Consider the following 27,361-nt stretch of genomic DNA (forward strand, 5'->3'; position numbering starts at 1 on the left):
TCCCCTTCTTAAATACGTTATCGCAGAGGCGTTATCACGGGACATTCTGCTACCAATTGGCTCGGCCTTGGCCAGCAGCGGGTCCGCCCTAGGCCTGGCTGAGTCCACTGAACAAAGGGGAGCGACTTCCAGCAGTTTCCTACAGAAGCTACCACCTTAGGCCCCCCCTCACTAACAAAACCAGAACACAAATGCACCATGGGGCTCATTAAAATGCAAAAAGCCATGTCTCTTCCAATTATTTTCTACAGTCTTCAAGTCTTGGAGAGCTAGTTGGAGGGGTCTCCAGAGTGGACATAAAGGGGAAGTTTTCACTGAGTATTCAGCAAAAAAGTATTTTTTATTTTTAAGTGTCTTTTTTTTTTCAATTTTATTACTTTTTCAGTTGTCAGAAGGAGTGATTGCAGCATTGTCCAGTTGATATGGATGCAGGGGATCTGCTAGTGTCAGGACGGGTAGGACCAGCTCCTCTTGGAGGTCAGACACTGCAAGGACAACCTGATTCCTCACCCCCTCAGCACTGCCATTTCTCTCATCTGTCCCCTGGGATTTGCATCACTTTTCCTGACATCAGACTTTTCTACCCAGGTCTGCAGCTGGAGGTGACAGCTCCTCTGCACCATCTCCCACCTGCTTTCCTGAGAGACCTGGCTGCACACAGGCACAGCAGGGTTTCCTTCATTGCAAACAATGAAGGGAAGGAGAGGATGGTAAAGTTTAATAAACAAGGACCACATTTGGCAAATGCATGCTAAGTCCAAGGTGCCTCCAATGAGGTTCACCATCCACAGGGGATAACCTCACTGGAGATGCTTTTCACAAGTAGATACAAACCCAGTGAGGGAGCTGGCTGAAGAGATAATCCTATTGCTGACAGACGAGGCGAGGCTTCTGACTCCTTGAAGCTCAAAGCAGCACCTGGGTACTTGAGAGGGATCTGATTCTGAACAAGGTGCAAGGGGAGGAGGAAACTGGAGAGCAATGGAAAGGCCATAGGTCCCCATGCGGCATCTGGGCTTTTGGCTCCTGAACCCCTCCTGCATGCTGCAGCTGCATTTTGCTCTGGAGAAATTAAATAGAGATGGGAGCTTGGAAAAACAATTTTGAACTGGTTTCTTTATTGTGTCTCTCTACACAGGAATCTGGCTCCATTTGTGCATGAGGTATTTGGATCAAAAATCAGGAAGATATAAGGCCAAAAATAATATTATATAAAGTGAATTATAGTATTAGAAGAGTAAAAAAAAATTAAAAATAAAGGGAAAAGATACATATGAAAAAGTATAGTCCTGGCTATTCATTACACAGCCTAGAGGTCCTATGAAGACAATGAATTAGCATGGGCTCAAATAATTTCCATAGGGCATCCTTGAGCTCCTTGTTCCTCATGCTGTAGATGAGGGGGTTCACTGCTGGAGGCACCACCGAGTACAGAAATGACACCACCAGGTTCAGAGATGGGGAGGAGATGGAGGGGGGCTTGAGGTGGGCAAACATGGCAGTGCTGACAAACAGGGAAACCACAGCCAGGTGAGGGAGGCAGGTGGAAAAGGCTTTGGGCCGTCCCTGCTCAGAGGGGATCCTCAGCACAGCCCTGAAGATCTGTACATAGGACACAAGAATGAAAACAAAACAGCCAAATGCTACTAAGAGACTAACCACAACAAGTCCACCTTCCCTGAGGTAGGAGTCTGAGCAGGAGAGCTTGACGATCTGGGGGATTTCACAGAAGAACTGGTCCAAGGCATTGTCCTTGCAGAGTGGCAGTGAAAATGTATTGGCAGTGTGCAGCAGAGCATTGAGAAACCCACTGCCCCAGGCAGCTGCTGCCATGTGGACACAAGCTCTGCTGCCCAGGAGGGTCCCGTAGCGCAGGGGTCTGCAGATGGCAGCATAGCGGTCATAGGCCATGACAGTGAGAAGATAAAACTCTGATGATATTAAAAACAGAAACATGAAGAACTGGACAGCACATCCCTCACATGAGATGACCCTGGTGTCCCAGAGGGAACTGGCCATGGATTTGGGAACAGTGGTGGAGATGGAGCCCAGGTCAAGGAGGGAGAGGTTGAGGAGGAAGAAGTACATGGGGGTGTGGAGGTGGTGGTCGCAGGCTATGGCAGTGATGGTGAGGCCGTTTCCCAGGAGGGCAGCCAGGTAGATGCCCAGGAAGAGCCACAAGTGCAAGAGCTGCAGCTCCCGTGTGTCTGCGAGTGCCAGGAGGAGGAACTCCGTGATGGAGCTGCCGTTGGACATCTGATCCCTCTGGTAACAGGGGCCTGAGGAGGAACAGGCAGGGATCAGTGAGGACTCATTTCTCAGAGAATCCCCTCCACACGCCTCTGTCTTTCCAGGAAGCCCTTCATGCAGCCCCCTGGCTGGAGCTCTGGTTGATGCTGGCTGAGCGGGCAATGGGGAGCAGGGGTTCTTGCTGTGGAGGAGTCAGAACTACTGTGCAGCAAAAGGAAAATAGGAAAGAGGAGTGATCTCTGATTAAAGTTTTTTTTGACATCAATGCACTTTTCAGCATTTTCTCTGCCAATTCACCTGACTGCCGTACAGAGCTAGGGCAGCGGGGCGTGTGTATTTTGTTCCTGTTTCCCCTCCCACATATGAGAAGGTTTTTATGAAGGTGGACATGCCTGGCATTTCTGCTAGTGCTATCTTTCTGCTACAGTGTGAGTTCTAGGAGGCAGAGGGACAGACCCTTAGTGCATAGAGAGGAGAGCTGCTCTGTCCATCAGTCTTGTTCCCAGATGGCCTTGGCTCACAATTCCTTGGTCTGGATGGTGATCACACTCAGATGTTCCCCTGAAAGGAAATTGGATACTGCTGAGAAAAGGGGAATCTAGTTTGAAAGTGCAGAGGATCTCCACGCTCCCATTCCTAGGGATAATCTGTGTTCTTCTGGACACCTGGATGCTCTGAAAATGAAATGTCTTTATCAGAGGGTCAGTCATGTATCCCCATCCCAAGGACTCCATTGCCCATAGTCATCGTATGTTAGAGGGAAGATTGGGCACCTTGGACATATCTGCATGGTAGATTTGCAGGAGCAGTTGCTGAGCTGCCACTGAAACACCCATCTGAAGAGAGAGAAGAAAAAGAAGCAGTAGCAGCAGGGACAGGTGGAGAAAGAAGGAGAAATGACACTGTGCATCTGCCCAGGGCTGCAAGGCCAGGGAGGAACAGAGGGGCAATCAAGAGTCTCCTGTGCTGGAGCTCTGGCTGCAGAGGAGGCAGCTCCTGCCCTGGACCCCAGGGCCCTGAGGGCAGAGGCTCTGCTGGGTAGTGTGGAGAGCAAGGAGGCTTGATTTGGGAAAAGCAGGTTCAGCGAAGGGCAAATAGGGCAGTGCCCTGTGTTCTTTGAGAACCTGTTGATCAGTCACTGTCTTGCTGTAAGAGTCTTGGTCTTTTGTCCAAACCTTGGAGCTCCATCACCATTTCCCCACCACCAGCACAATGGGAAACTGAAAGCAAAGCCCAGAAAAGCAGCTTTCCTTCTGGGTAGTTCCTGTCTGGATGTGCTTCTTGAAAAGTGTCCTGGAAATACCCTGCGCTGAAGGACAGCCCTGGGCACCCCTGGCTGCACACACACATTCACACCCCTGCAGCCGTCCCTGGGAGGAGGCAGCTGTCGTGCCCTGTCTCTCAGAGAGTTAAGCAGGGAAGCCCTGCTCTGGAGCATGTCCTCCTCCGCTGCACTGGACAAGCTGAGAGAATACTCCTGGAAGATCATATATGCTTTGGGATATTCCTGCTTTTGGATGTCCCTCCAGTAAAACCAGCTGCATTGCCCTGCATCCAGAGACTTACCGTAAAGAGGGCTGTGAAGATTTCTGCCTCACTGAGCTCTTGGCATCCTCCCACCCCAGGCTGCCTTTCACCTCTCTCTGCCTCGCTCCTCTCCCCTCAGCTCCTGCAGGCAGAGCCCTCAGCCCTGCTGCGCTTGGCAGAGGAGCTGCTCCTGGGCAGAGCTGTCTCTCTGCAGCGCTGCCCTGTTACCATCAGCTCCCTCCATCCCAGGAGCCCGGCCCAGCTCAGCAGCAGAGGCCCAGCCCAAGGCAGCACTTTCTCTGTCCCCTCTGGGCTCCCTCCAGCTGTCCCTGGGGCTGCAGGGGAACCTGCTGGGAAACAGCCTGAAGCCATCACTGATGACCCCTCAGGTGGGCAGAGACACTTCTTTCCAGCAGCGTACTTTCTCTTATTTCTAGCACTGTATTTTTCTTACCATACTCAGATTTAGCTTCAAGAATCACCTTTTCACAGTTCAGTTTTTGGCAGGACAGTTTCCCTTTCTCTTCACCATCAGCTGTATTTTCCACCTGTCCTTTGGGTAGAATGGCACTTGTCCCACATACGTCCTTCCTCTGCCTGACCTCAATCAGGGCAGTTGAATGTGGGTTTGATGGCCAAGCATGGGCTTGTAGTGCTACACGAGATGCCAGGGCTCTGCAGCACAGCTGCATGCAGCTGGCACAGACAGCAGCGGCCCTGTGCAGGAAGCCCAGCCCCATTCAGAGCAGCGGTGTGACGGGCACCAGCCAGGCCATCTCAGACCAATTTAGTGCCTTTGCCCAGGGACTGAATCCCACCGCTGCAGAGACACAAGGTCTGTCCCTTCTCCATCCAGGAGACGGATGACAGCACATGAACACAAAACATCTCCCACGGAGGTCTCTGCAAGTGTTCCGTCACTCTCAAACCCTCCTGGTTCTTCTCTCCCCATCGGTTAACCTTCCCATTGATGATACCATCATGGATTCATCCAACAGTTTTCATGATGTCCCTGTATCACAGGATGTCCACACTCAAAACCACTTTCAAAATCCTCTCTTCCTTGCTGAGATCGGCTTCACCTCGAGGCCGGACATGCACCAATCACCTCAGCCTGGGGCACAGCCTGGAGAAGCTGGACCCCCATGTGCCATCTCTTCAATCCACTTTGGGAGAATAACAGCTGTGGGGTGCTGGGACAGCTCACGTGGCTGAGGTGCTGTGATGGCTGATCAGGATGATCAGGATCATCAGGCCAGAAAGATCAGGAGGCAGGTGTCCTCAGTGTGAAGATGTGTAGAGTTTGTCTCTGGGATGGACAAGCTGGGTGACACCTGGAGGGTGAGCATCACAAGAGAGACTGGAAAAGGTGACACTGCTGTGGGAGAGAAAGAACCCATTCAAGTCCTCATGGAGAATTTCATGACCAGTGACCCTGGGAGTACCTGGAAGGGGAGCAAATCAGCATGCCAAATATTGTGGAGGTTGCTGGAGGGTCTTGGGACACTTTGGGAAACAGGTCTCTGCAGATGGGGTGTCAGATGGGCCAACAATGGTGAAACTCATTGGCATCTGTTACTCACCAAGAGGGAAGATCTGGTGAGGGATGTGAAAGCCAGAGTCAGCCTTAGTCGTCACGATCCTTAGGTAACAGGGTCTCACCTCCCCAGGAGAATGAGGAAGGAAACTAGAAAAGTGCAGATGGCCGACCTCCGAGGAGGAGGCTTTGGCCTAGTCTTGTGATTTGTAGTGGGGGAGCCCATGTGAGCAGCACAGAAGGGCAGCAGAGCTCAGTAGAGCTGGTCTTCAAGGACAGCGCTTTTCAAGTCCAAGACCATCTGCACCAACAGTCAGGAAAAGAAGAAGAGATATTCAGGAGAGAAGCTTGAGCAAGCAGAAGAGTCATGGGAAAGCCCCTTAGACAAAAAGAAGCGTACAGGAGATGGATGCAGGGCAACTCCAGGCCGGTCAGCCTCACCTCTGTGCCTGGCAAGGTCATGGAGCAGATTCTCCTGGAAACCATGCTAAGGCACATGGAGAGCAAGGAGGTGGTTGGTGACAGCCAACATGGCTTGACCAAGGTCAGATCGTGCCTGACCAATTTGGTGGCCTTCCATGACAGGGTGACAGCATCGGTGGACAATGGACAAGCAACGGACGTAATCTACCTGGCCTTGTGCAAGGCATTTGACACTGACCTTCATGACAATCTTCTCTCTAAACTGGAGAGACATGGGTTTGATGGATGGACCACTCGGTGGATAAGGAATTGGCTCTAGGGCCGCACTCAGGGAATGGTGGTCAACGGGTTGATGTCCAGGTGGAGACCGGTGACGAGTGGTGTCCCTCAGGGGTCCGTGTTGAGCCCAGTCCTGTTCATCTTTGTTGGTGACATGGACAGTGGGATACAGTGCACCCTCAGCAAGTTCGCCAATGACACCAAGCTGTGTGGTGCTGTTGACACGCTGGAAGGGAGGGATGCCATCCAGAGGGACCTTGACAGGCTGGAGAGGTGGGCCCGTGCCAACCTCATGAAGTTCAACCAGGCCAAGTGCAAGGTCCTGCACCTGGGTCGTGGCAATCCCAGGCACAAATACAGGCTGGAGAATGGATGGAGACAAGCCCTGAGGACAGGGACTTGGCAGTGATGATGGACGAGAAGTTTAACATGAGCCGGCAATGCACCCTTGCGGCCCAGAAGGCCAACCGCATCCTGGGCTGCATCAAGAGGAACGTGGCCAGCAGGTTGAGGGAGGTGATTCTCTCCCTCTACTCTGCCCAGGTGAGACCCCACCTGGAGTACTGTGTCCAGTTCTGGAGCCCCCAACACAAGAAGGACATGGACCATTTGGAGAGGGTCCAGAGGAGGCCACGAAAATGATAAGAGGGCTGGAGCACCTTTCCTACGAGGACAGGCTCAGAGTGTTGGGTCTCTTCAGCCAGGAGAAGAGGAGGCTCTGGGGAGACCTTGTAGTAGTCTTCCAGTACCTCAAGGGGGCCTACAGGAAAGATAGGGAGAGGCTGTTCAGCAGGGCCTGTTGAAAAGACATTATGTTGGATACCTGGAGTATCAGGGACACTTAGTGAACAATCCAGACCAAATGGAATTGTTATGTTTGTGAGCAGCAGGCCTCAATGACATCACTGAAGCCGCTTGTGAGAAAGTAAGGAAGCTTCCTCTAAGAAAGTACTGAAGCTACCTGTGAGAAAATAATGAGGCCACCTGTGAGAAAGTAAACGAAGTAACCTTGAAGAAGATCATAAATAACTTTGAGAAAGTGAAAACATGAAAAGTACGGGACTTTCCAGGTTAATGGACTTTCCAGGTTAACTAACTGCAAGTAGGAGGGATATGCAAATATAACCATTAGAGCTTAAGCCAATCACGCAATGACTAGTAGGCATATTTTATCTTAGCAATATAAATATGCACACCTGGGACTAATAAATCGAACTACACTTATTACTCATATTGAGTCTTTTGTCGTACGTTCCTCCGTCGCTCACAAATGGCACCCGAACAGGGACCTACTAGAAGACACTGCTATCGGAGCGGCGGAGGCAGAGAAGCACCGGGAGCAGCGACCGGGGGCCAAGATCGACTATGCATTTGTCCTTCAGATGCGACGATCCGGAGCCTGAACCGTTGAAACAGGGGTTCGCTGTCTGCAAGGGCTACAGGACAAGCTGCAAAAAAGGGGTGCCTTAATCAGGGAGCACCAATTGTGAGCATGTAGTCAGGGAGTAAAAGGAGGCGCCTTAATCAGGGAGTGCCAATCGTGAAACTGCTGGCATAATGGAAAAGGAGGTAGCCCTAGAATTATTACAAGGCTTCTTAGAAAAGCGGGGGGTAGATAGCAATTGCATCAAAAACTTGGCGGGATTAGTTGCGGTCGGGACAGTTAAGGGATGTTTTCAGGATTCTGATTCGCTCTTTATTGTGGAGGAATGGAGAATGGTGACATATTGTGGGGTATGGTGATAGATGATGATAAAAATGCAAAAAAGCTTATGAAACCGTGGCGTGAAGTAATTAATAACATCAAACACTATCAAGCGGAAAAACATCTTGAGTGCTTGGGTGGAGAAACTGTGGGTCGTTTGTCTATCGGTGTTGATCACGTCCCTATACCCGCAACCGGGTGCCCCGTTCCAGTTAAGCGGAATGGGAGGGAGCCTCAAAAGGACTCCCCGGAACCTTCTGCCCCGCCCCTGCCCACCCTGGACAGAGAGGAGGTAAAAGATGACACTCCTATAGCAGATGGGGGTACACGAAAAGACAATAAATGTCAAGAAACACCCCAGAGACAAATAAAAATTACCTCAGTGAATTGGAGAAACATTATGAGACAGGCTGCTGAAGAGGGACAATATGAGATAGTCAGCAGTATTTCTGATAATTTGGCCTTCCCTGTTAAGTATGAGATCGATGCCGATGGAAATCAGTATGGCATACACCACCCGTTAGATTGGAAATTCCTCTCCCAACTGCAAAACACTGTAAACGAGGCCGGCTTACATGGCGAGCCCACTAAACAACTACTAAATTATATATGGGGGGGAACGCTTTTGTGTCCGGAAGGCATTAAGGGAATTGTAAGAATGATTATGACTCAGTCACAGTTGTTACTGTGGCAAGGACACTGGCAACACCTCTGCGAGTTATCTGCCCATCAACCTCGGGGCCAGGACGACCCCCTTAGTGGTGTTACCATAGAACAGCTGATGGGAACAGGCAGATTTGTTACTATAAATATGCAACTGCAAACGGGCTGAGGTCTGCCTCAAATCCATGCGCACAGCAAGGGCAGCCATCAGTGCCATTAGAACTAGCCCTCCTTCCCCCTCATATATGACAATCAAACAGGGGAGGGATGAGTCTTTCTCTCAATTTATAGACAGATTAACATTGGCAATAGATCAAGCAGATGTGAATGACTGGATGAAACCTGCACTGTTAAGACAATGTGTATTAGAAAATACTAATCAAGCTACAAAGTCAATTATCCTAACGTTGCCAGGGGACGCTACTATAGAACAGATGCTAGAACGCATGAGCAGAGTAGCAGTGGGACCACAAGCTATGTTAGTGGAGGCGGTACAGGAACTAGGGAAAGATTTAATACAGGCACAGCAGCAAGCGTTCGCAGCCCTGGCACCCCTGCACCAGCCATCAAAACCAAGTCGACTCCCACCGTGGAGAGGAAATATATGCTTCCGTTGCGGCCAAGAAGGGCATACCCGTCGACAATGCCGTGCCCCACGAGTCTGGTGTGACAACTGCTGCATGAACAGCCACAACACCGCTGCCTGACGGGAAACGGGTGGATGAGCGCGTCAGGCGGCTGCGCGATGACAACAGTTGCCGCCCCTGCTCAACTGAATGCAACCCAACAACCAGGACAACCAATCACGAACCCGTTCCTGCCTCCTCCCTGCGACCAGCCACAACAGGGAGCCTCGGCCTGGACTTGGCAACAGCAATAGACTGTACGCTGGTTGACCAGCAGCCACAAAAAATTGCCACCACTACGACAGGACCCATCTTAATCAACGGGGAGCCGCAAGGAGCATTACTCCTCGGACGCTCATCTACGGGACTAAGAGGCCTCTTTATTCTACCAGGGGTTATCGATGCGGATTATAAAGGGACAATATCAATAATAGCACAAACTTTGTTCCCACCGATACATATCCCGGCTGGCAGTAAAATTGCTCAATTGGTTCCTATCCACCAGCTGACACAGGATATGGAAGCACTATCTCCAGTAGAAAGGGGAACAGCTGGATTCGGAACTACAGGGGGCTTAGCTGTGCTAACTATGACTATGGGCCGCCGACCCGTACCATCAACTATCCTTTGCAATACCGGAGAACAAATTCACCTGGACATGCTACTTAGACACCGGCGCTGACATCACCATTGTCGCAAAAGAACGCTGGCCTCAACATTGGCCATTGCTACCCATGGCCAGAGGCGTGGAAGGAGTTGGAGGACACTCATCAGTTTTGCGCAGTGAACACCATATTCAGGTTGTCCTCGATGGAAGAACTGCCTCCATGTACATCACAATGATGACTTTGCCACAGGGAGTCAATGGACTTGTAGGGCATGATGTCCTTGATCAATTGGGAATTATTCTTACTACTAAAAATTCTTTTTAGTTGCGGTCACTGTGGTATGGACTTTCCCGATCTCTCTTCAGTGGCTAACAGACAGGCCCATCTGGATCGAGCAGTGGCCGTTAAAAAAGGAAAGTCTTAAAGCAGCACATCAGCTAGTAGAAGAACAACTATCACAAGGACATCTTCGGCTATCAACAAGCCCATGGAATACCCCCATATTCGTAATACGCAAAAAATCTGGAAAATTTCGACTTCTACAAGACCTCAGAGCCGTGAATGCGCAGATGCAATCCATGGGGGCCTTGCAGCCAGGACTACCAAATCCTGCTATGTTACCCGAATCTTGGCATCTTTTAATAGTTGATCTAAAGGACTGCTTCTTTACAATTCGCCTGCATCCAGAAGATACTCAATGCTTCGCATTCACCTTGCCATCAATCAACAGAGAAGCACCTGCTCAACAATTTGAATGGACTGTACTCCCTCAGGGCATGAAAAACAGTCCCACCCTGTGCCAGCTCTTTGTGGACAATGCTCTTCGGCCTATTAGGGCCGCCTGGCCCAAAGCAATACTATACCATTATATGGATGATGTCTTGATTGCTCAAGAACGCCCTTTCACAGAACAGGAACAACAATTCTTAATGCACTCGCTAAAACAGGAGGGACTTATTCTTGCCCCAGACAAAATTCAACCCACAGTGCCGTGGAATTACTTAGGCTGGCAGATAACAGACTCTCAAATCCGCCCGCAAAAATTAACAATAACAACCCACATACGCACCTTGCATGATGCTCAGAAACTTATGGGAGATCTACAATGGTTACGACCATTTCCAATGACGATTTATCATAGAATCATAGAATGGTTAGGGTTGGAAGGGACCTTCAAAGGTCATCTAGTCCAACCCCCCTGCAAGGAGCAGGGACATCCCTGACTAGGTCAGGTTGCTCAGAGCCTCATCCAGCCTGGCCTTGAACGTTTCCAGAGATGGGGCCTCCACCACCTTTCTGGGCAACCTGTTCCAGTGTTCTATAACTCGCATCGTAAAAAATTTTTTCCTAATTTCTAATCTAAATCTACCCCCCTCTATTTTAAAACCATTACCTCTCGTCCTATCGCAACAGGCCCTACTAAACAGCCTTTCCCCATCTTTCTTGTAGGCCCCCTGGAGGTACTGGAAGACCGCTATCAGGTCTCCCCGGAGCCTCCTCTTCTGCAGGCTGAACAGCCCCAACTCTCTCAGCCTGTCCTCATAAGAGAGGTGCTCCAGCCCTTTTATCATCTTCATGGCCCTCCTCTGGACCTTCTCCAACTGGTCCATGTCCTTCTTGTGCTGGGGGCTCCAGAACTGGACACAGTACTCCAGGTGGGGTCTCACCATTTAAACATTCTACGGCCCCTCTTGCGAGGTGTGGATCCGGCAACACCTGTAGCATTGTCTCCACAACAAGAAACTACTCTACAACGTATTACAGAGTTAATTACCCAACGGTGGGTCAACCGTCGTGACCCCACTATTCCAGTAGACCTTACCATTGTCAATGGACCCTCTCAACTCATTGGTGCACTTACACAGTGCAAAAAGAAAAAGGGGGAGACGGTCCGAATCATGGAATGGTTGTACACGAGTCTCCAACCACACAAAACGATTCAAAACCAGCTAGAAAACCTGAGTGAGTTGATCAGAAAAGGAAGAACACAAGTGTTACAGATTACAGGCGCCGAACCAGGTATTATCCGACTGCCTATAAGAAAAGATGCTGGAATGGTGCCTTCGTCAATCAGAGGAGCTTCAGCTCAGCTTATTCTCCTCAGCAAATGATGTTGTTACAGACTCAATTAAATCACCAGTACTTCAGTGGATCAGTCAGAACAAGTGGATCATGCCGCCCAAAAGGAGTGAAACGCCTCTACCAGATGCAGTCACAGCCTTTACAGATGCAGGAAGAAGATCACGACGTGCTGCTGTCATTTGGCAAGAGCAAGGAAAGTGGCGCCATCATATTCTTACGGCTGTACCAGGGGATTCATTGCAAACCCTGGAGCTAGCAGCAGTGGTATGGGCTGTTCTTCGATGGTGTTCTGGTTTTGTTAGTGAGGGGGGGCCTAAGGTGGTAGCTTCTGTAGGAAACTGCTGGAAGTCGCTCCCCTTTGTTCAGTGGACTCGGCCAGGCCTAGGGCGGACCCGCTGCTGGCCAAGGCCGAGCCAATTGGTAGCAAAATGTCCCGTGATAACGCCTCTGCGATAACGTATTTAAGAAGGGGAAAACAGGAAAAAGAGGAGGAGAAGATGTGAAGCAGCTGAGCGGGGGGCAGAGAGGGGGAGGCACGAGCCTCATGGGCCTTGCAGGCCTCACCCTCTGGCCTCCCGCCGGGCAGCCGACTGGGCCCAACTCGGCCCGGCCCGGCTGCAAGAAGTGGAGAGGAGATGAGAAGTGAATAAGATGTAAAAAGGATCCTGAGAGACGTCTGCCAGCCTGTTGTGAGGAACGGCTGCAGACGCCAAGGTCAGTTCAGAAGGAGAGGGAGGAGTAATATGGCTCCTGGCCAAGATTCCTCTGCAACTCGTGGTGAAGACCATGGTGGAGCGGGTTGTCCCCCTGCAGCCCATGGAGGTCCACGGAGGGGCAGAGATCCACCTGCAGCCCGTGGAGGACCCCACGCCAGAGCAGGTGGAGGCCTGAAGGAGGCTGTGGCCCGTGGAGAGCCCGCTGGGGCAGCTGTTCTAGAGGGACTGCACCCCGTGGAAGAGATGACCCACGCCGGAGCAGTTTCACGAAGGACTGTGGCCCGTGGGAGGGACCCCACGCTGGAGCAGAGGAGGAACGCGAGGAGTTCTTCCCCTGACGATGATACAGCGGCGTAAAACAACGCGTGATGAACTGACCGCGACCCCCATTCCCTTTCCCCCCCTGTGCCGCTTGGGAGGGGAAGGTAGTAGAGATAATGTTAAGCCTGGGAAGAGGGAGGGGTGGGGGGAGGTTATCTTGTTCCCTGTCTCATTCTCCTGCTAATTTTAGAAATAAATGAATAGTTTTCCCCAAGTCGAGTCTGTTTTGCCCGTGACGGTAACTTTAAGGATTTCTCCCTGTCCTTATCTCAAACCTTGAGCCGTTTTTCTTATATCATCTCCCCCTATTCTCTCGGAGGGTGGGGGGAGCGAGAGAGAGACTGCATAGTCTGGTTCTGATCGGGGCTGAACTACGACAGATGGCATCACCAGAAGCTCAATATTGTGACAGACTCATTGTATGTCGCAGGAGTCCTCCAGAGGATAGAGGACGCAAGGCTTAAGGACATCAGGAATCCCTGCCTTTGTGAGCTCTTTCGACAATTGCAGGCAGCCCTACAACAAAGATATCAACCATACGCAGTCATTCACATAAGAAGCCATATGTGGACAATAGGCTTGGGCGAGGGAAATCACCAAGCCGATGAGTTAGTGGCAGTCACAGTGCCATTAAGTGACTTTGTTACGGCGCAGGAGGCTCATAGCATTTTTCATCAAAATGCAAAGGGCCTAAAAAGTCAATTCAACATTACAACAAATGAAGCCAAGGGAATTGTTAGGGTGTGCCCTCAATGTAGTCATCATGGGCCAGGTCTGGGTATAGGAGTAAACCCCAGGGGCTTGGGGCCCTGTGAACTTTGGCAAATGGATGTGACCCATGTACCTGAGTTTGGTCGACTCAAATATGTACATGTTACAGTGGATACGTACAGTCACTTTGTGTGGGCTACGGCCCAAATGGGAGAAAAGGCAGGGCACGTGATTCGCCATCTTACGAGCAGTTTTGCCGTGATGGGTGTAGCACAAAAATTAAAAACGGATAACGGTCCAGCCTATGTCAGTGAAAGGATGAGAAAATTCTGCGAAATGTGGGGCATTGCGCACGTCACTGGAATACCCCACTCCCCGACAGGACAGGCGATAGCAGAAAGAACCAATCAGACATTAAAAAGATACTTGAAAAATTTTCAGGATGTTAGAGACACACAGGAAAGAGTGTCAAAAACCCTGTTTGATATGAACTATCTCTGCATTTTTGGGGACTCTGAGGTTCCGCCTGTAAAACGCCACGCCAACACCACAAACAGCATTAAGGGACAACCTATGAAAGTATACTACAGGGATCTGTCAACAGGAAAATGGGAAGGACCTGCGGAGGTACAATTTATTGGTAAGGGTTATATGTGTGTCCTTACCCCTTCAGGACCTCAGTGGGTTCCTGCTCGGTGGACTAAAGCAGCTGTAGCGCACGCCTCTTCAGGAACATCAAACAGTGGTGATAATTGAAAACGGACTGGAGGGTCATCATTATTGCTGCCTGTATTTGTGTTTCTGCAAGCTTTGTGCCAAAATCAGCTTTTGACCCTAGAGAAAATGTATGGGTAATCTTGGGCAGGGGAGGGAGGTGGAGATGGTGTTAAGCGCGGGAAGAGGGAGGGGTGGGGGGAGGTTGTCTTGTTCCCTTTTTCCTTATCCTGCTTTGGTTTTAGTGATGGTCTGTTTTGCTTGTAGCGGTGGCTTTAAGGATCCCTCCCTATTCTTGTCTTAAACCTCAGGTTTTAGTTTTCTTTCCTCTTATATGCCTGGGGCCACGGCCGCCGCCAGGCACCCCCACCCCCCTGCCCCTGACATGGTTAACAGATACTCCTGTCTGAGTCGAGCTTTGTATAAGTGGAAGGACCGTTCCCTCTTATAACATGGGGGAAGGGATACGCTCATGTCTTTACAGGAGCAGTGAACAAGTGGATCCCTGTCTGTATCATCTGCAGTTGACCTGCCAGACACTGGTAGGACGGCAACTCTGTGTAAAACAGCAGCAACCACGAGTGCTGAGTGCTAAAACTACAAAAGATGGAACTTTTTGGGATCAGTAAAGATGGACTTCTGTCTATTTTTTTTAACTATTCAAGAGCTAATGTTTCTAGAGGGGTAATGATTGTAAATGCTTTAAGATCTATACATTACAGTGACACAGCATGACGTAAGCATGCGAGCACATATCAAAATCCAGACAGCATAAAAGACCTAAACGAAGCATACATAGCATTAAATCTGGTTGCCAAGATAATACAGAGTTTTGGAAACTAAGTAAAATTATTGCTGCTTCAGTCCTTACACCTGGTGTGGCAAGTGCCTAGGCGTTAACTATGCTAAATAAATTGGACTGTTGGCTTGCTAAGCAAATAAATACAACTGCATTGGCACTATCAACACTGTTAACTGATGTAGATTCTATACACTATGCTACTTTACAAAACAGAACCGCTGTTAGCCTGCAGAGCACATATTTTGACAGGCCTTGTTGCATGTGCTGGCCACACATGCAGCAATGTCTAGTCAGGCCTTGTTGTATGCGCTGGCCACGCACGCAGCAACACCAGGTCAGTACTCTTTCACTGAATCTACTGAGGGATAAACAGAGGTGGCTCGGAGCAAACGGGAGAGGACGGACCCAGAGCACACTTTATTTACAACAGGGGACGCCCTGAGGGTGCTGCGCCTGTCTCCCTTCTCTGCTCTGACCCAGCTGATAATCATCCTCTTGCTCAGCGGTATCTTTGGCGTAGTTGGGTTAGTAACAGAATAGATCAGCAATAGATTTTTTTTTTTATTATTAGCAGAAAATCATGATTGTCAGGATTTTGATGGGCTTTGCTGCATGAATCTGTCTGATCATTCGGAATCTATTCACCAAAGTATTCAAAACTTGCAAAAAGGAGTACAAAACCAGCAACAAAGTGATGGTTTTGATATATTCAGAAATCGTTTGGTGACTTGATATAAGCTTGTTACTAATAGCTGTAGGATGCTTATTCATTCCTTTTATATATGTATTTTGATCTATATTCTGTGTCTTAAAATGTGTGCAGACTTTAACAGATAAAGCGTTGAAACAAGCCTCTTCTCATAAACAAAGAAGGGGGAGATGTGGTATATCTCGAGCCAGTATGGTGTCAGTGAAAGCAAACTGACCTTGGGAGAGGGATACAATCGTGCTCGCAGGAAGAAAGCCATGGAATGAGAAGGGAAGCTTTAAGATACAAGACACTGTTAGCAGAATTTATGGCTTGTTTCAACAGAGGCCTGCAGAAAACTAGTCATTGCTCTTGTAGATAAGAAAGTTACTGGAGTTGTTATATCTATAATAGTAGAAAAATGTTATAGTAGAAAATTACTAGAAGGTAGTGAAACTTAGCTTTGTTTCGTAATCATGAATATGTATAACGTGTGATCAGTAATTTTATTAACTAAGCTTGCGTGTGGCATAACTGGGTGGTTGCTGTCCTTGGTTAAAATCGGAATTGTGATACTAGGCATCATACTGGGCATAACATACCATGCTTGCAAAAAATGATTGACAACTCAATACAGACAATCTGGCTCATTAAAAAAAAAAAAAAAAAAAAAAAGGGAGATTCAGTAGAGGCCTACATGAACCTAGTTGATATTGTAGTAAAATAAGGTCAGGAATACCAAAAAGGGCCATAGGAGGACCATGTTATTTTGGAAAATTGATAATGTTTGCTCCACCTATGAGAACATTACGGAATCATACTCAAGCAAGAAGATGCTAAAAGTATTGACTCCCCTTTGTGACAGCAATTTAACCCTGTTGGGTACGCTGAGCAGATAGCATTATCTTTATTTGTTCCTTGGGCAGCAACTGCAAAAACCTTTAGCTAACTTAAATAAATTAGCTTGTTGGGCACAAAAGCAAATGAATTTAACCTCTAGCATGTTATCAGGATTATTAGAAGACATGGATAGCAAGTGTCATGATATTTTTGCAGAATCTAGCAGCCATTGATTTTTTGTTATGCGCACATAAGTGGGTCTGGACTGTTCAAAACAAAAAGGGGGATTTGTTGGATACCTGGAGTACCAGGGGCACTTAGTGAACAATCCAGACCGAATGGAATTGTTATGTTTGTGAGCAGCAGGCCTCAAGGACATCACTGAAGCTGCTTGTGAGAAAGTACTGAAGCTGCCTGTAAGAAAGTACTGAAGCTACCTGTGAGAAAATAATGAGGCCGCCTGTGAGAAAGTAAACGAAGCAACCTTGAAGAAGATCGTAAACAACTCTGAGAAAGTGAAAACATGAAAAGTACGGGACTTTCCAGGTTAACAGACTTTCCAGATTAGCCAACTGCAAGTAGGAGGGATATGCAAATGTAACTATTAGAGCTTAAGCCAATCACGCAATGACTAGTAGGCATATTTTATCTTAGCAATATAAATATGCGCACCCGGGACTAATAAATCAAACTACGCTTATTACTCATACTGAGTCTTTGTCGTACGTTCCTCAGTCGCTCACACTCCATGGCAAAAAGGAAGCATACAGGAGATGGATGCGGAGACTTGAAAGAAAGGAGGAATTCAGAAATAGGGTTGGTTTTAGGAAAGCTGCAGAGTTGAGACTTGCAAGGGAGTTCAGGGGCACAACAATCAGCTGTTCCTACTTGAGGAAAAGGTCAAGAAGAAAGGAAGAGAATGTGTGGCCACTGCTGGGTTTAGCAAGAGGAGGACTAGAGCGGCCTTTGTCTTCTCCAGCAAGGTCTCTGAGTTGCGTGTGCCTAAAAGGCAGAGCCCAGCCAGAACACAGCAGTGGATGGAGATGGAGTCAGAGGTTACTTAGGTAAGGTCAGTCCTTAAGAGTCCATTGCACCAGATGGGATGGATCTTAGGATGCTCTGAGAGCAGGATGATGTCATAGCAAGGCTGTTCCGAGACATTTTGTGATGTCATAATGAGTGGAGGAAGCAAGAAGCAAATCTTGCATCCCTTTGCATGGAGCTGGCTGCAAGCTGTCATGAGGCAGTGCTGAGAGACAGGCCAGCACCTGAAGGTGTCGCTTGGAGGCTGGTGGGGAATCCCTTTGAGGAGGTGAAAGGACAGCAGAAGGCCACATGCAGGACAAGCGAACTTTTCCCTAGTCATGATGTTCAGGTGTCATAGTTCAGCCCCGATCGGGACCAGACTACGCAGTCTCTCTCCCGTTCGCCCCACCCTCCAAGAGAATAGGAGGAGATGATATAAGAAAAATGGCTCAAGGTTTGAGATCAGGACAGGGAGAAATCCTTAAAGTTACCGTTACAGGCAAAACAGACTCGACTTGGGGAAAAATACTCATTTATTTTCTAAAACTACCAGGAGAATGAGACAGGGAACAAGATAACCTCCCCCCACCCCTCTCTCTTCCCGGGCTTAATATTATCTCTACCATCTTCCACTCCTGAGCAGCACAGGGGGGGAAAAGGGAATGGGGGTTGCGGTCAATTCATCACACGTTGTTTCACGCTGTTGCTTCATCGTCAGGGAAAGAAGTCCTTGTATTCCTCCTCTGCTCCAGCCTGGGGTCCCTCCCACGGGCCACAGTCCTTCGTGAAACTGCTCCGGCATGGGTCATCTCTTCCACAGGGTGCAGTCCCCCCAGAACAGCTGCCCCAGCGGGCCCTCCATGGGCTACAGCCTCCTTCAGGCCTCCACCTGCTCCAGTGTGGGGTCCTCCACAGGCTGCAGGTGGATCTCTGCTCCTCCGTGGACCTCCATGGGCTGCAGGGGGACATCCTGCTCCACCATGGTCTTCACCATGGGCTGCAGGGGAATCTTGGCCAGGAGCCGCATTACTCCTCCCTCTCCTTCTGAACTGACCTTGGTGTCTACAGCCGTTCCTCACAACAGGCTGGCAGACGCCTCTCAGGATCCTTTTTACATCTTATTCACTTCTCATCTCCTCTCCACTTCTTGCAGCCAGGCCGGGCTGAGTTGGGCCCAGTCGGCTGCCCAGCAGGAGGCCAGAGGGTGAGGCTCGCGCCTCCCCCTCTCTGCCCCCACTCAGCTGCTTCACATCTTCTCTCCTTCTTTTTTTTTTCTGTTTTCCCCTTCTTAAATACGTTATTGCAGAGGCGTTATCACGGGACATTCTGCTACCAATTGGCTTGGCCTTGGCCAGCAGTGGGTCTGCCCTAGGCCCGGCCGAGTCCACTGAACAAAGGGGAGCGACTTCTAGCAGTTTCCTACAGAAGCTGCCACCTTAGGCCCCCCCTCACTAACAAAACCAGAACATAGGTTTTACCATGAAATGATAACACAGAGTGTGCAGTGAGAGGAAAAGCACTGTTCTAAAAACTCCATACCAGCGGCTAAACTCTGTTATGTTACAGCTGCCCAGTCAAGTAAGAATGCATCACATCAATAAAAGTAAAGAAATTACGTTTACCGTCATTAAGAAGGGAAAGAAATTGTAGAGCAAGTGAAAACAGAAATACGTCCATAACGTGGCTGTTAAGCCCCCATCCAGCTGCTCGCTCACTCGTCTCTCCTGAGGGATGAGGAGAGAATCAGAAAGGGCAAAATGAGAATAATTCCTGAGTCAAGATGAGGAAACTTGAATAGGTAAAGTAAAAGCTGTGCCCAGAAACAAAATAAACCAAGGAATTCATTCACAACTTCCCATTGGCAGACAGGTGCTCAGGAAAGCAGGATTCTATCAGAAGTCATGGTTACCTGGGAAGATAAATGCCGTAACTCCAAATGTCCCCCTCTTCCTTCTTCCTTCAGCTTGTATTGCTGAGCATGACATCACGTGGTACGGGATATCCCTGTGGTCAACTGGGGCCAGCTGTCCTGGTTGTGTCCCCTCCCAACTTCTTGCCCACCTCCAGCCTATTCATGGGCAGAGAAGTGTGAGGAATAGAAAAATTCTTGGCACTGTGCAAGCACTGCTCAGCAACAGCTAAAACATGGATCCATTATCAACGCTGCTGTGGTCACAGATCCAAAACTTCTAACTATGTGGACTGCTATGAAGATAATGAACTCCATCCCAGCCAGCCACGGTAGGCTGGAGGTCTTGGAAGCCATAAGGATAATAAAAGTGAAGAACTTGTGAGGGGGAAAAGGAACCAGTAAATTAAAGGTGAGGCCAAAGATGTCATTGGGGCTGTTTTGGGTGCCTGTGATGCAGCCATTACTTGATATGAATTGCTTCCACAGTCAGTGGGAATCTGAGTGATTTCCCTAACGCTGAGGACGTGAAGGCGCAGCAATGAATGTGTCATTCAGGCTGCAAGGGAATTTGCAAGATATCTGTGGAGTAAGAGCTTACTCAAAGCAGGATCGCACCAAGCTGCTCTTGGTTTTATCCAGATGTGTATGAGAAACTTCCAGGGATGGATGAAGCACACACTCTTGGGGAAATGGCTTCCCATGTCTCACAGTCTACGTGCTGCAACAGTGTCTCCCTATATTGAGCCTGACCCTCTCTTCTTTTCCCTCCTTGCCTCCTGTGCTCCTGCCTTTCACCAAAGTGTCTTCTTATAAACCTCACCGTAGGTAGTACAAGTCTGTTACATCCTTCCCACAAAGCCCTCCATCCTCTGCTGCTCTCTCCCACAAAGGGCAACTTTGCACACAAACATCAACCTCATCTTGGTAGGTCCAGAGTTGACACCAGGAGAAGGAAATGTCACTCAAGAGCAGTGCTGTTGTGCAGCAGGTCACCCTGGATCAGCCCAAGGCTCTGTGTTTCACGGGAGGGCCAGGGAGGACAGAGAGATATCAGTAAAGGAAGGAAGATGCTCAGGTGAGAGTGAGGTGCAGTAGCAGGGTGGATGTGCACAGCCTGTGGGGAAGGAGGCAGAGGTGAGGCAATGCTGTGGAGATGGCAGGGGGACGTGGAAAGACTGAAAGTCCTCTAGAAAGTTGAGCACTTTCTCCTGCTGGCAATGGCTGTTGTATTTGCCACTGCTGGCTTTTTGGAGACACCTTATCCTCAGAGTCTGGGAGGTGTCGTACCACAGTCCTGCCCTTGGCACCACACATCCCCACATCACACTGCCCCAGGAAGAGCCTTGATCAACGAGTGAGGTACAGGATCTCCCTTCCCAGGGGCTGGGATTTGGGGCTGAACACTTTGACATAATTTGTCACTTTATGGTTCATTCAGCACCAGAGCCACCTCTACATTTCCTTTCCCTGTCACGTCTGCCTCCAGGTTTCTGCTCTCACCAGCCCCAGGGAGGCCTTGTCAGTAATGTCCCTCAGTGGGACCCATTAAGGCTCCAAGAAACTTTGGAGTTTGCATCTGACTTTGAATTCTGGAGAGGTTTCATCAACTTCCTTAGAGTGTCTGAGATTCACCAACTCATCCCCAAACCCACCAGAGAGGTCATTACAATGCCTTGGGCTGATCCTCTGCTGTTGAGCTGCTCTAGGCTCCTGGGACGCAGGGAGCTCACGGCAAGAAGGCAGAACGGCAGAGAGACAGCTCTGCCCAGGAGCAGCTGCTCTGCAAAGCGCAGCAGGACTGAGGGCACTGCTGCAGGCACTGAATGGGGACAGGCAGGGCAGAGAGAGGTTAAAGGCGGCCTGGGCTGAGAGCTCACTGGAGGAGAAACCTTCACAGCCCCCTGCACGGTAAGTCTCTGGCTGCAGGGCAACGAACAGGAGCTTCCTGGAGGGGTCTTGTCCAGCTGCCACAGCCCACAGAGATCTCTCTCCAGTGTAGAGGAGGAGGAGGAGAAGATGCTTCAGAGCAGGGATTCCCTGCTGCACTGCCAGAGGGACAGGGCACGACGGCTGCCTTCTCCCAGGGACGGCTGCAGGGTGTGAATGTGTGTGTGCAGCCAGGCGTGCCCAGGGCTGTCCTTCAGAGCAGGGTCCCTGCGCCCCAGGGGCTGTGTGCTGGGGCAGGGACTCTGCCTCTGCCAGGCTCAGCACTCAGCCTGCCCGGGGAGCTCCCAACAGCACTGCAGGGAGAAGCTGTGGGTGGAAAAGGGACCCTTTGCATGGTCCCTGTGCTGTCGAGAGAGTTCTGTGTTGGTCCGGGCTGCTCACAGCTCCAGGTCACTGCAGGACATTGCCAGAAGCAGCTTTCCAAGAAGCATGTCAAAGCAGGTGCCACCTAGAAGGAAAGGTGCTTCCTGAAGTCTGTGCTTTCAGTTTCTTGCTGTGTTTGTGGGGGAAAAGAGCAATGGAGCTGTCAGGTTTGCACAAGAGACTGACACTCCCACAACATTGGACTGAAAGGTCAGTGGGTCTGTGAGGAGGCTGATAACGTCCCTTCACCTCTTCCATTGCCTGCTGAGAGCCCCATCACCTGAGTGGTATCACTGTGGTTCATCTGAGCTGCTCCTTAGCCTCTGCCAACACAGAGAAGCTCTTGGGCAGTGCCCTGCTGCCAGGAGGGGTCTGCAGGGCAGGTTGGAGCACACAGAGTGTGGAATGTGGTCTGTGGGCACTGACAGGTAGCAGACACGGAGACAGAGAAGCAGCTCCTGGCAGGAACCCATCCAGGCCCTGGAGCCACAGACTGGGAGGGAGAGAAAAGTGCTGACAGCAAAGGCTGGGAGGGGGGATTTGGGCATCTCCCTGTCAGCCCTGCACTGAACGTGCTTTTCCCCCCCGACAAGTCTCTCCGTCTCCTCTGACACCCAGCAGAGCCTCTGCCCTCAGGGCCCTGGGATCCAGGGCAGGAGCTGCCTCCTCTGCAGCCAATGCTCCAGCACAAGAGACTCCCGAGTGCCCCTCTGTTCCGCCCTGGCCTTGCTGCCCTGGGCAGAAAAATTGGGGAGTTTCTCCTTCTTTCTCCACCTGCCCCTGCTGCTGCTGCTTTTGTTTTCGGGCTCTCTGGGGGTGGGGGTTAAGCAGCAGCTCAGCCACTGACCCTGCAGGCCTTGCCGTGCAGATGTGTCCATGGGAGCAAGGTGCCCAAGCCCTCTTCTGACCTGTGGGTCTCTGGGCAATGCAGTCCAGAGGGTGGGGATGAAGCTGGCTCTCTGTTAAGGACACCCCATCTTCAGGGCATCCAGAGGCTGACAGCTCTTCCCTGGAGAGGGGAGTGTGGAGATCATCTGCATTTTGAAACTGGGTTCCTCTCTTCTGAGCAGCATCCAGTTCCTTTCAGGGGAAGAGCTGAGTGTGCTCATCCTCTGGCTCAGAGAGCTGTGAGCCCAGGGCAGCTGACAGCAGGACGGATGGACAGACTGTCTGTCCTCCCTGTGCACCAAGACTCTGTCCCTTTGCCTCCCAGGGCTCTCAGGATGGCACCTGCAGTGTCGCAGAGATGCCAAGGATGTCTGCCTTCAGCAAACCCTCCTCAGGTGGGACAGGGGGCAGGAACAAAAGAAACATAAACAACCCCCCACAGCTCAGCTCTGCAGTTGGATGAGTTGGGAGGGACAGTGCTGAAATGTCATTGATTTCATGAGGGGATTTAAACAGAGATCACTCCTGGTTCCTTCCTCCCTGTTGGTGCACAGCAGCATTGACTCCTGAGGAGCCCACAGCAGAACCCTCTGCTCCCCATTGCACCCTCAGCCAGCAGAACCCAGAGCTCAGCCAGGGAGCTGCATGAAGGTCTTTCTGGAAGGACAGAGTCTTTGGGGAGGGTGATGGTTCTATGAGAAATTGCCTTTTCTGACTTGGACAGGACCCCAGTGCCCAGAGGAAGGAAATGTCCAACGGCAGCTCCATCACCGAGTTCCTCCTCCTGGCATTCGCAGACACACGGGAGCTGCAGCTCTTGCACTTCTGGCTCTTCCTGGGCATCTACCTGGCTGCCCTCCTGGGAAACGGCCTCATCATCACTGCCATAGCCTGCGACCACCGCCTCCACAACCCCATGTACTAAACCAAACCACAGCACCCAGGGAGCTCTGAACAGTGCTGTGAGGAGAAGTTGTGGGCAGAAAAAACAACTCCTGGCAGGAGAGGGTTCTTTTGCTGTCAAGAGGTTGCTGCGTTGGTCAAAGTTCCTCACAGCTCCAGTTCACCCCAGGACATTTCTGAGGGGGCTTTTCATGTGTAAGGTCAGGGCAGAATTACTACAAATCTAAGGATCTCCCAAAGTTTGTGGTTTTAGTTTCTTATTTCAGGGGGTGAAGAGGTGAAAAAAAAAATGGAAAAAGGAGCTGTCAAGTTCGAAGAACTTACTAAGACTCCTGAGCTGTGAGTGGTCAGTTGGTCTGCTAAGAGCCTCCTCAAGTGCCTTCAGCCACTCCTCTGCCCAGGGACAGCACCAGCATCACCCTTGCTGCACCCAGCAGGGTTGTCCTGCCCTGGCCTTTGGAATCTCCAAACAGGAACAGGCACCCAGCCAGCGCCCTGCAAACAGCCAGGTGTGTGTAGGGCCAGGGTGAGTGCACAGAGGCTGGAATGGGGTCTGTGAGTGCTGACAGGGAAAAGAGATCAGACAGGGAAACTCCTCCCAGGAGGAAAATCCCCAGGCAGCAGGTTTACAGTCAAGGAATAAGGGGACACAGAAACCAGACGTTGTGGGAGGGAGAATTCAGAAATCTCTGTATCATCCCCTCCAGGGCAGACCCCTTCCTCTGAGCAAGCCCCCTGGCCTCCTCTCCCACCCACCCAAGCCTCTGCCCTCAGGGCTGTGGGGTCCCAGCCATGAACCCCCTCCTCTGCAGCCAGAGCTCCAGCAGAGCCGTGCTGCAGCTCTCCAGCCACGTGCCCACGGCCCTCTGCAGAGCACAGGGGCTGAGAGCAGCTGCCCGGCAATGGTGGTGTCGGGGAGGGGGCACGCACAGTTGGGGGAGGGGGACGCTGTCCCCAGTGCCCGCCTGCCTCTGCCCTGTCCTCTCTCAGCTGCACCCTGGCTGTATTTGCCCTTGTGCCTCCACCTCTCTGTGGTGTTGCTGCTGGGATCTTGTTCTTGCTATCAGGCTGTCTGGGGAGGGGAGTTCCAGCTGCAGAGTCCCCCCTTGATCTTGTGGGTCCTTTCCTGCAGCTGTGTCCATGGGAACAAGTGTCCCAGCTTTCACCTGTGGGGCTGTGGGCACTGCAGGCTGTGGGGCTGGGGCAGGAGCTGCTTTTCCCTCTGTGAGATATCATCATGCAAACACCCAACATAACTTCTTGGGGTGTCCTCCCAGTCTGTGAGTTTCCCTCAGAGATGCAAAACTCTCTCATAACATCTTTGTATTACCTGCACACCCCATGGTTCAGCACAGAGATGCTGTGGACATAATCCCTGCTGCTGAGTCAGTGAAATGAGCTACAAGTGCTGTGGGCTAGAAATGAGGTGCTGAGACCTTGGAAAAGGGTGAGTCATTTCGTGGTCTGCAGTGAATCCTTGTTCTTTCAGCAGTGTCTGCTGGCTTTTTTGCAAACATAGCAGCGCGATTGCGTTTAATCTCAGAATGCTGCAAGCCCAGAGCACCTGGGACTGAGGGACAGACCAGCTCGCCTCACTCTGCACTAAGCCACAGCAATTCTCTTCTCATACAAGACTCACTCTGTCCTCTCTGAGTGCAGCACAAAATGCTGGGGGTTACTGGTACCGTGAAATAATTTTTAATTACTGTAACAGAAATCATGAAAACAGAAATAAGTAAAGAACTTAAACATTCAATCTGCCTTCTACCATCCTTGTTCATTAGAACAGGGAGTGCAGATGCTGACAAGCCCTTCTGCATTAGGGGTGGTTTCCTCTCACTGAGCTGAACACCAGAGCTGGCCCCTGCTTCCACCATTCCCATGAAATCACTGCTGCAGAGCACATCTGACACCTGGGCAGCCAGCGGGCAGAGGCCCAGTTCCTCATGGCACATTCAGCCAGCACCAAACCAGAGCTTCAGCAGCAGAGATAAAGGAAGGACTTCAGAAATGGAAAAAAAAAAGGGGGGCAGAGTCTGTAGAAAGGTGAGAGTCTTTACAAAACTTCTTTGGTAGTGTTCAGAAAAGTCCTTTCCAGCTTGTTAATGACTTTTCCTCCTTGCAGGCATTCTAAGTTCAAAGGCAGCAAATGTCCAACAGCAGCTCCATCACTGAGTTCCTTCTCCTGGCATTCGCAGACACACGGGAGCTGCAGCTCTTGCACTTCTGGCTCTTCCTGGGCATCTACCTGGCTGCCCTCCTGGGAAACGGCCTCATCATCACTGCCATAGCCTGCGACCACCACCTCCACACCCCCATGTACTTCTTCCTCCTCAGCCTCTCGCTGCTTGACCTGGGCTCCATCTCCGTCACTGTTCCCAAAGCCATGGCCAATTCCCTCTGGGATACCAGGGCCATTTCCTACATGGGATGTGCTGCACAAGTCTTTGTCTTTGTCTTTTTGGCCACGGCAGAGTATTATCTTCTCACTGTCATGGCCTATGACCGCTACATTGCCATCTGCAGACCCCTGCACTACGGGACCCTCCTGGGCAGCAGAGCTTGTGTCCACATGGCAGCAGCTGCCTGGGGCAGTGGGTTTCTCAATGCTCTGCTGCACACTGCCAATACATTTTCACTGCCACTCTGCCAGGGCAATGCCCTGGACCAGTTCTTCTGTGAAATCCCCCAGATCCTCAAGCTCTCCTGCTCAGACACCTACCTTAGGGAAGCTGGACTTCTTGTGATTAGTCTCTGTTTCTCATTCGGCTGTTTTGTTTTGATTGTGCTGTCCTATGTGCAGATCTTCAGGGCTGTGCTGGGGATCCCCTCTGAGCAGGGACGGCACAAAGCCTTTTCCACCTGCCTCCCTCACCTGGCTGTGGTCTCCCTGCTTATCAGCACTGCCATGGTTGCCTATTTGAAACCCCCCTCCATTTCTTCCCCATCTTTGGACCTGACGGTCTCTGTTCTCTACTCACTGGTGCCTCCAGCAGTGAACCCCCTCATCTACAGCATGAGGAACCAGGAGCTCAAGGATGCCCTATGGAAACTGACTCAATGGACATACTTTCATTGAAATCAACCTACCTCCCCTTCTCTGCATGTTTCTTAGAGCTTATGTTATGCTTTTATTTTATTTTTCCTCCGTGATAATTCTACTTCCATATAATTTTCTAAGTTTTACGACCTCTTTTGAGGCTTGATCCTGTTGTGTCTGAGCCTTGCACTGCTCTGTGTCCGATGTGAACTGTCCAATAGCAGATCTTCAATAAAACTATATGTTCTTTGTGCAGTGACTGAAAGCTGGATACTTCATCCAAAGTTGGTGCCATAAAAATTTCCAAGGAAATGATCTTTTTAATAATCTTTTGTCTTTGTGTTCTCCTGGTGTTTGAGGTTATGCTTACAGCAGAATTGGGTTCCACTGAGCCAAAAATTATAGAATCACAGAATCATAGGATGGTTAGGGTTGGAAGGGATCCTCAAAGGTCATCTAGTCCAACCCTCCTGGAAGGACCAGGGACATCCCCAACTAGGTCAGGTTGCTCAGAGCCTCATCCAACCTGGCTTTGAACCTTTCCAGGGAAGGGACATCCACCACCTCTCTGAGCAACCTGTTCCAGTGTTCCACCACTCTCAGTATATCTCAGATATCTAATTTAAATCTACCTCCTTCTGTTTTAAAACCGTTACCCCTAATCCTGTCACAACAGGCCCTACTGAACAGTGTCTCCCTAGAAAGACTTTTTTTTTCTGATTTTAAAAGCTCTCTTGTTGGAGTCCAATGGCAGTGGAGAGGTTGTATGGGCTCCCCATTATGTCCTTAG

General features: G+C 50.3%; 2 protein-coding genes across 2 annotated transcripts; one reads left to right on the forward strand and one right to left on the reverse strand.

Moving 5' to 3' along the window:
• Positions 1 to 1,293: 1,293 nt before the first annotated feature.
• LOC147599852 (olfactory receptor 14A16-like) lies at positions 1,294 to 2,256 on the reverse strand. Its single transcript, XM_086753681.1, has one exon. The coding sequence runs from the start codon at positions 2,254 to 2,256 to the stop codon at positions 1,294 to 1,296; it is 963 nt and encodes a 320-aa protein (XP_086609807.1).
• Positions 2,257 to 25,603: 23,347 nt separating this feature from the next.
• Positions 25,604 to 26,610, forward strand: LOC147599853 (olfactory receptor 14A16-like). Its single transcript, XM_086752914.1, has one exon. The coding sequence runs from the start codon at positions 25,681 to 25,683 to the stop codon at positions 26,608 to 26,610; it is 930 nt and encodes a 309-aa protein (XP_086609040.1). The 5' UTR covers positions 25,604 to 25,680.
• The last annotated feature ends 751 nt before the right edge of the window (positions 26,611 to 27,361 follow it).

This window comes from Chlamydotis macqueenii, chromosome 8 (genome assembly GCF_036417535.1).
Source record: "Chlamydotis macqueenii isolate bChlMac1 chromosome 8, bChlMac1.mat, whole genome shotgun sequence".
Lineage (NCBI taxonomy): Eukaryota > Metazoa > Chordata > Aves > Otidiformes > Otididae > Chlamydotis > Chlamydotis macqueenii.

Bases quoted from the DNA above. Each gene is read 5' to 3' on its own strand.
- LOC147599852 (XM_086753681.1), bottom strand. From the start codon at position 2,256: ATGTCCAACGGCAGCTCCATCACGGAGTTCCTCCTCCTGGCACTCGCA.
- LOC147599853 (XM_086752914.1), top strand. From the start codon at position 25,681: ATGTCCAACAGCAGCTCCATCACTGAGTTCCTTCTCCTGGCATTCGCA.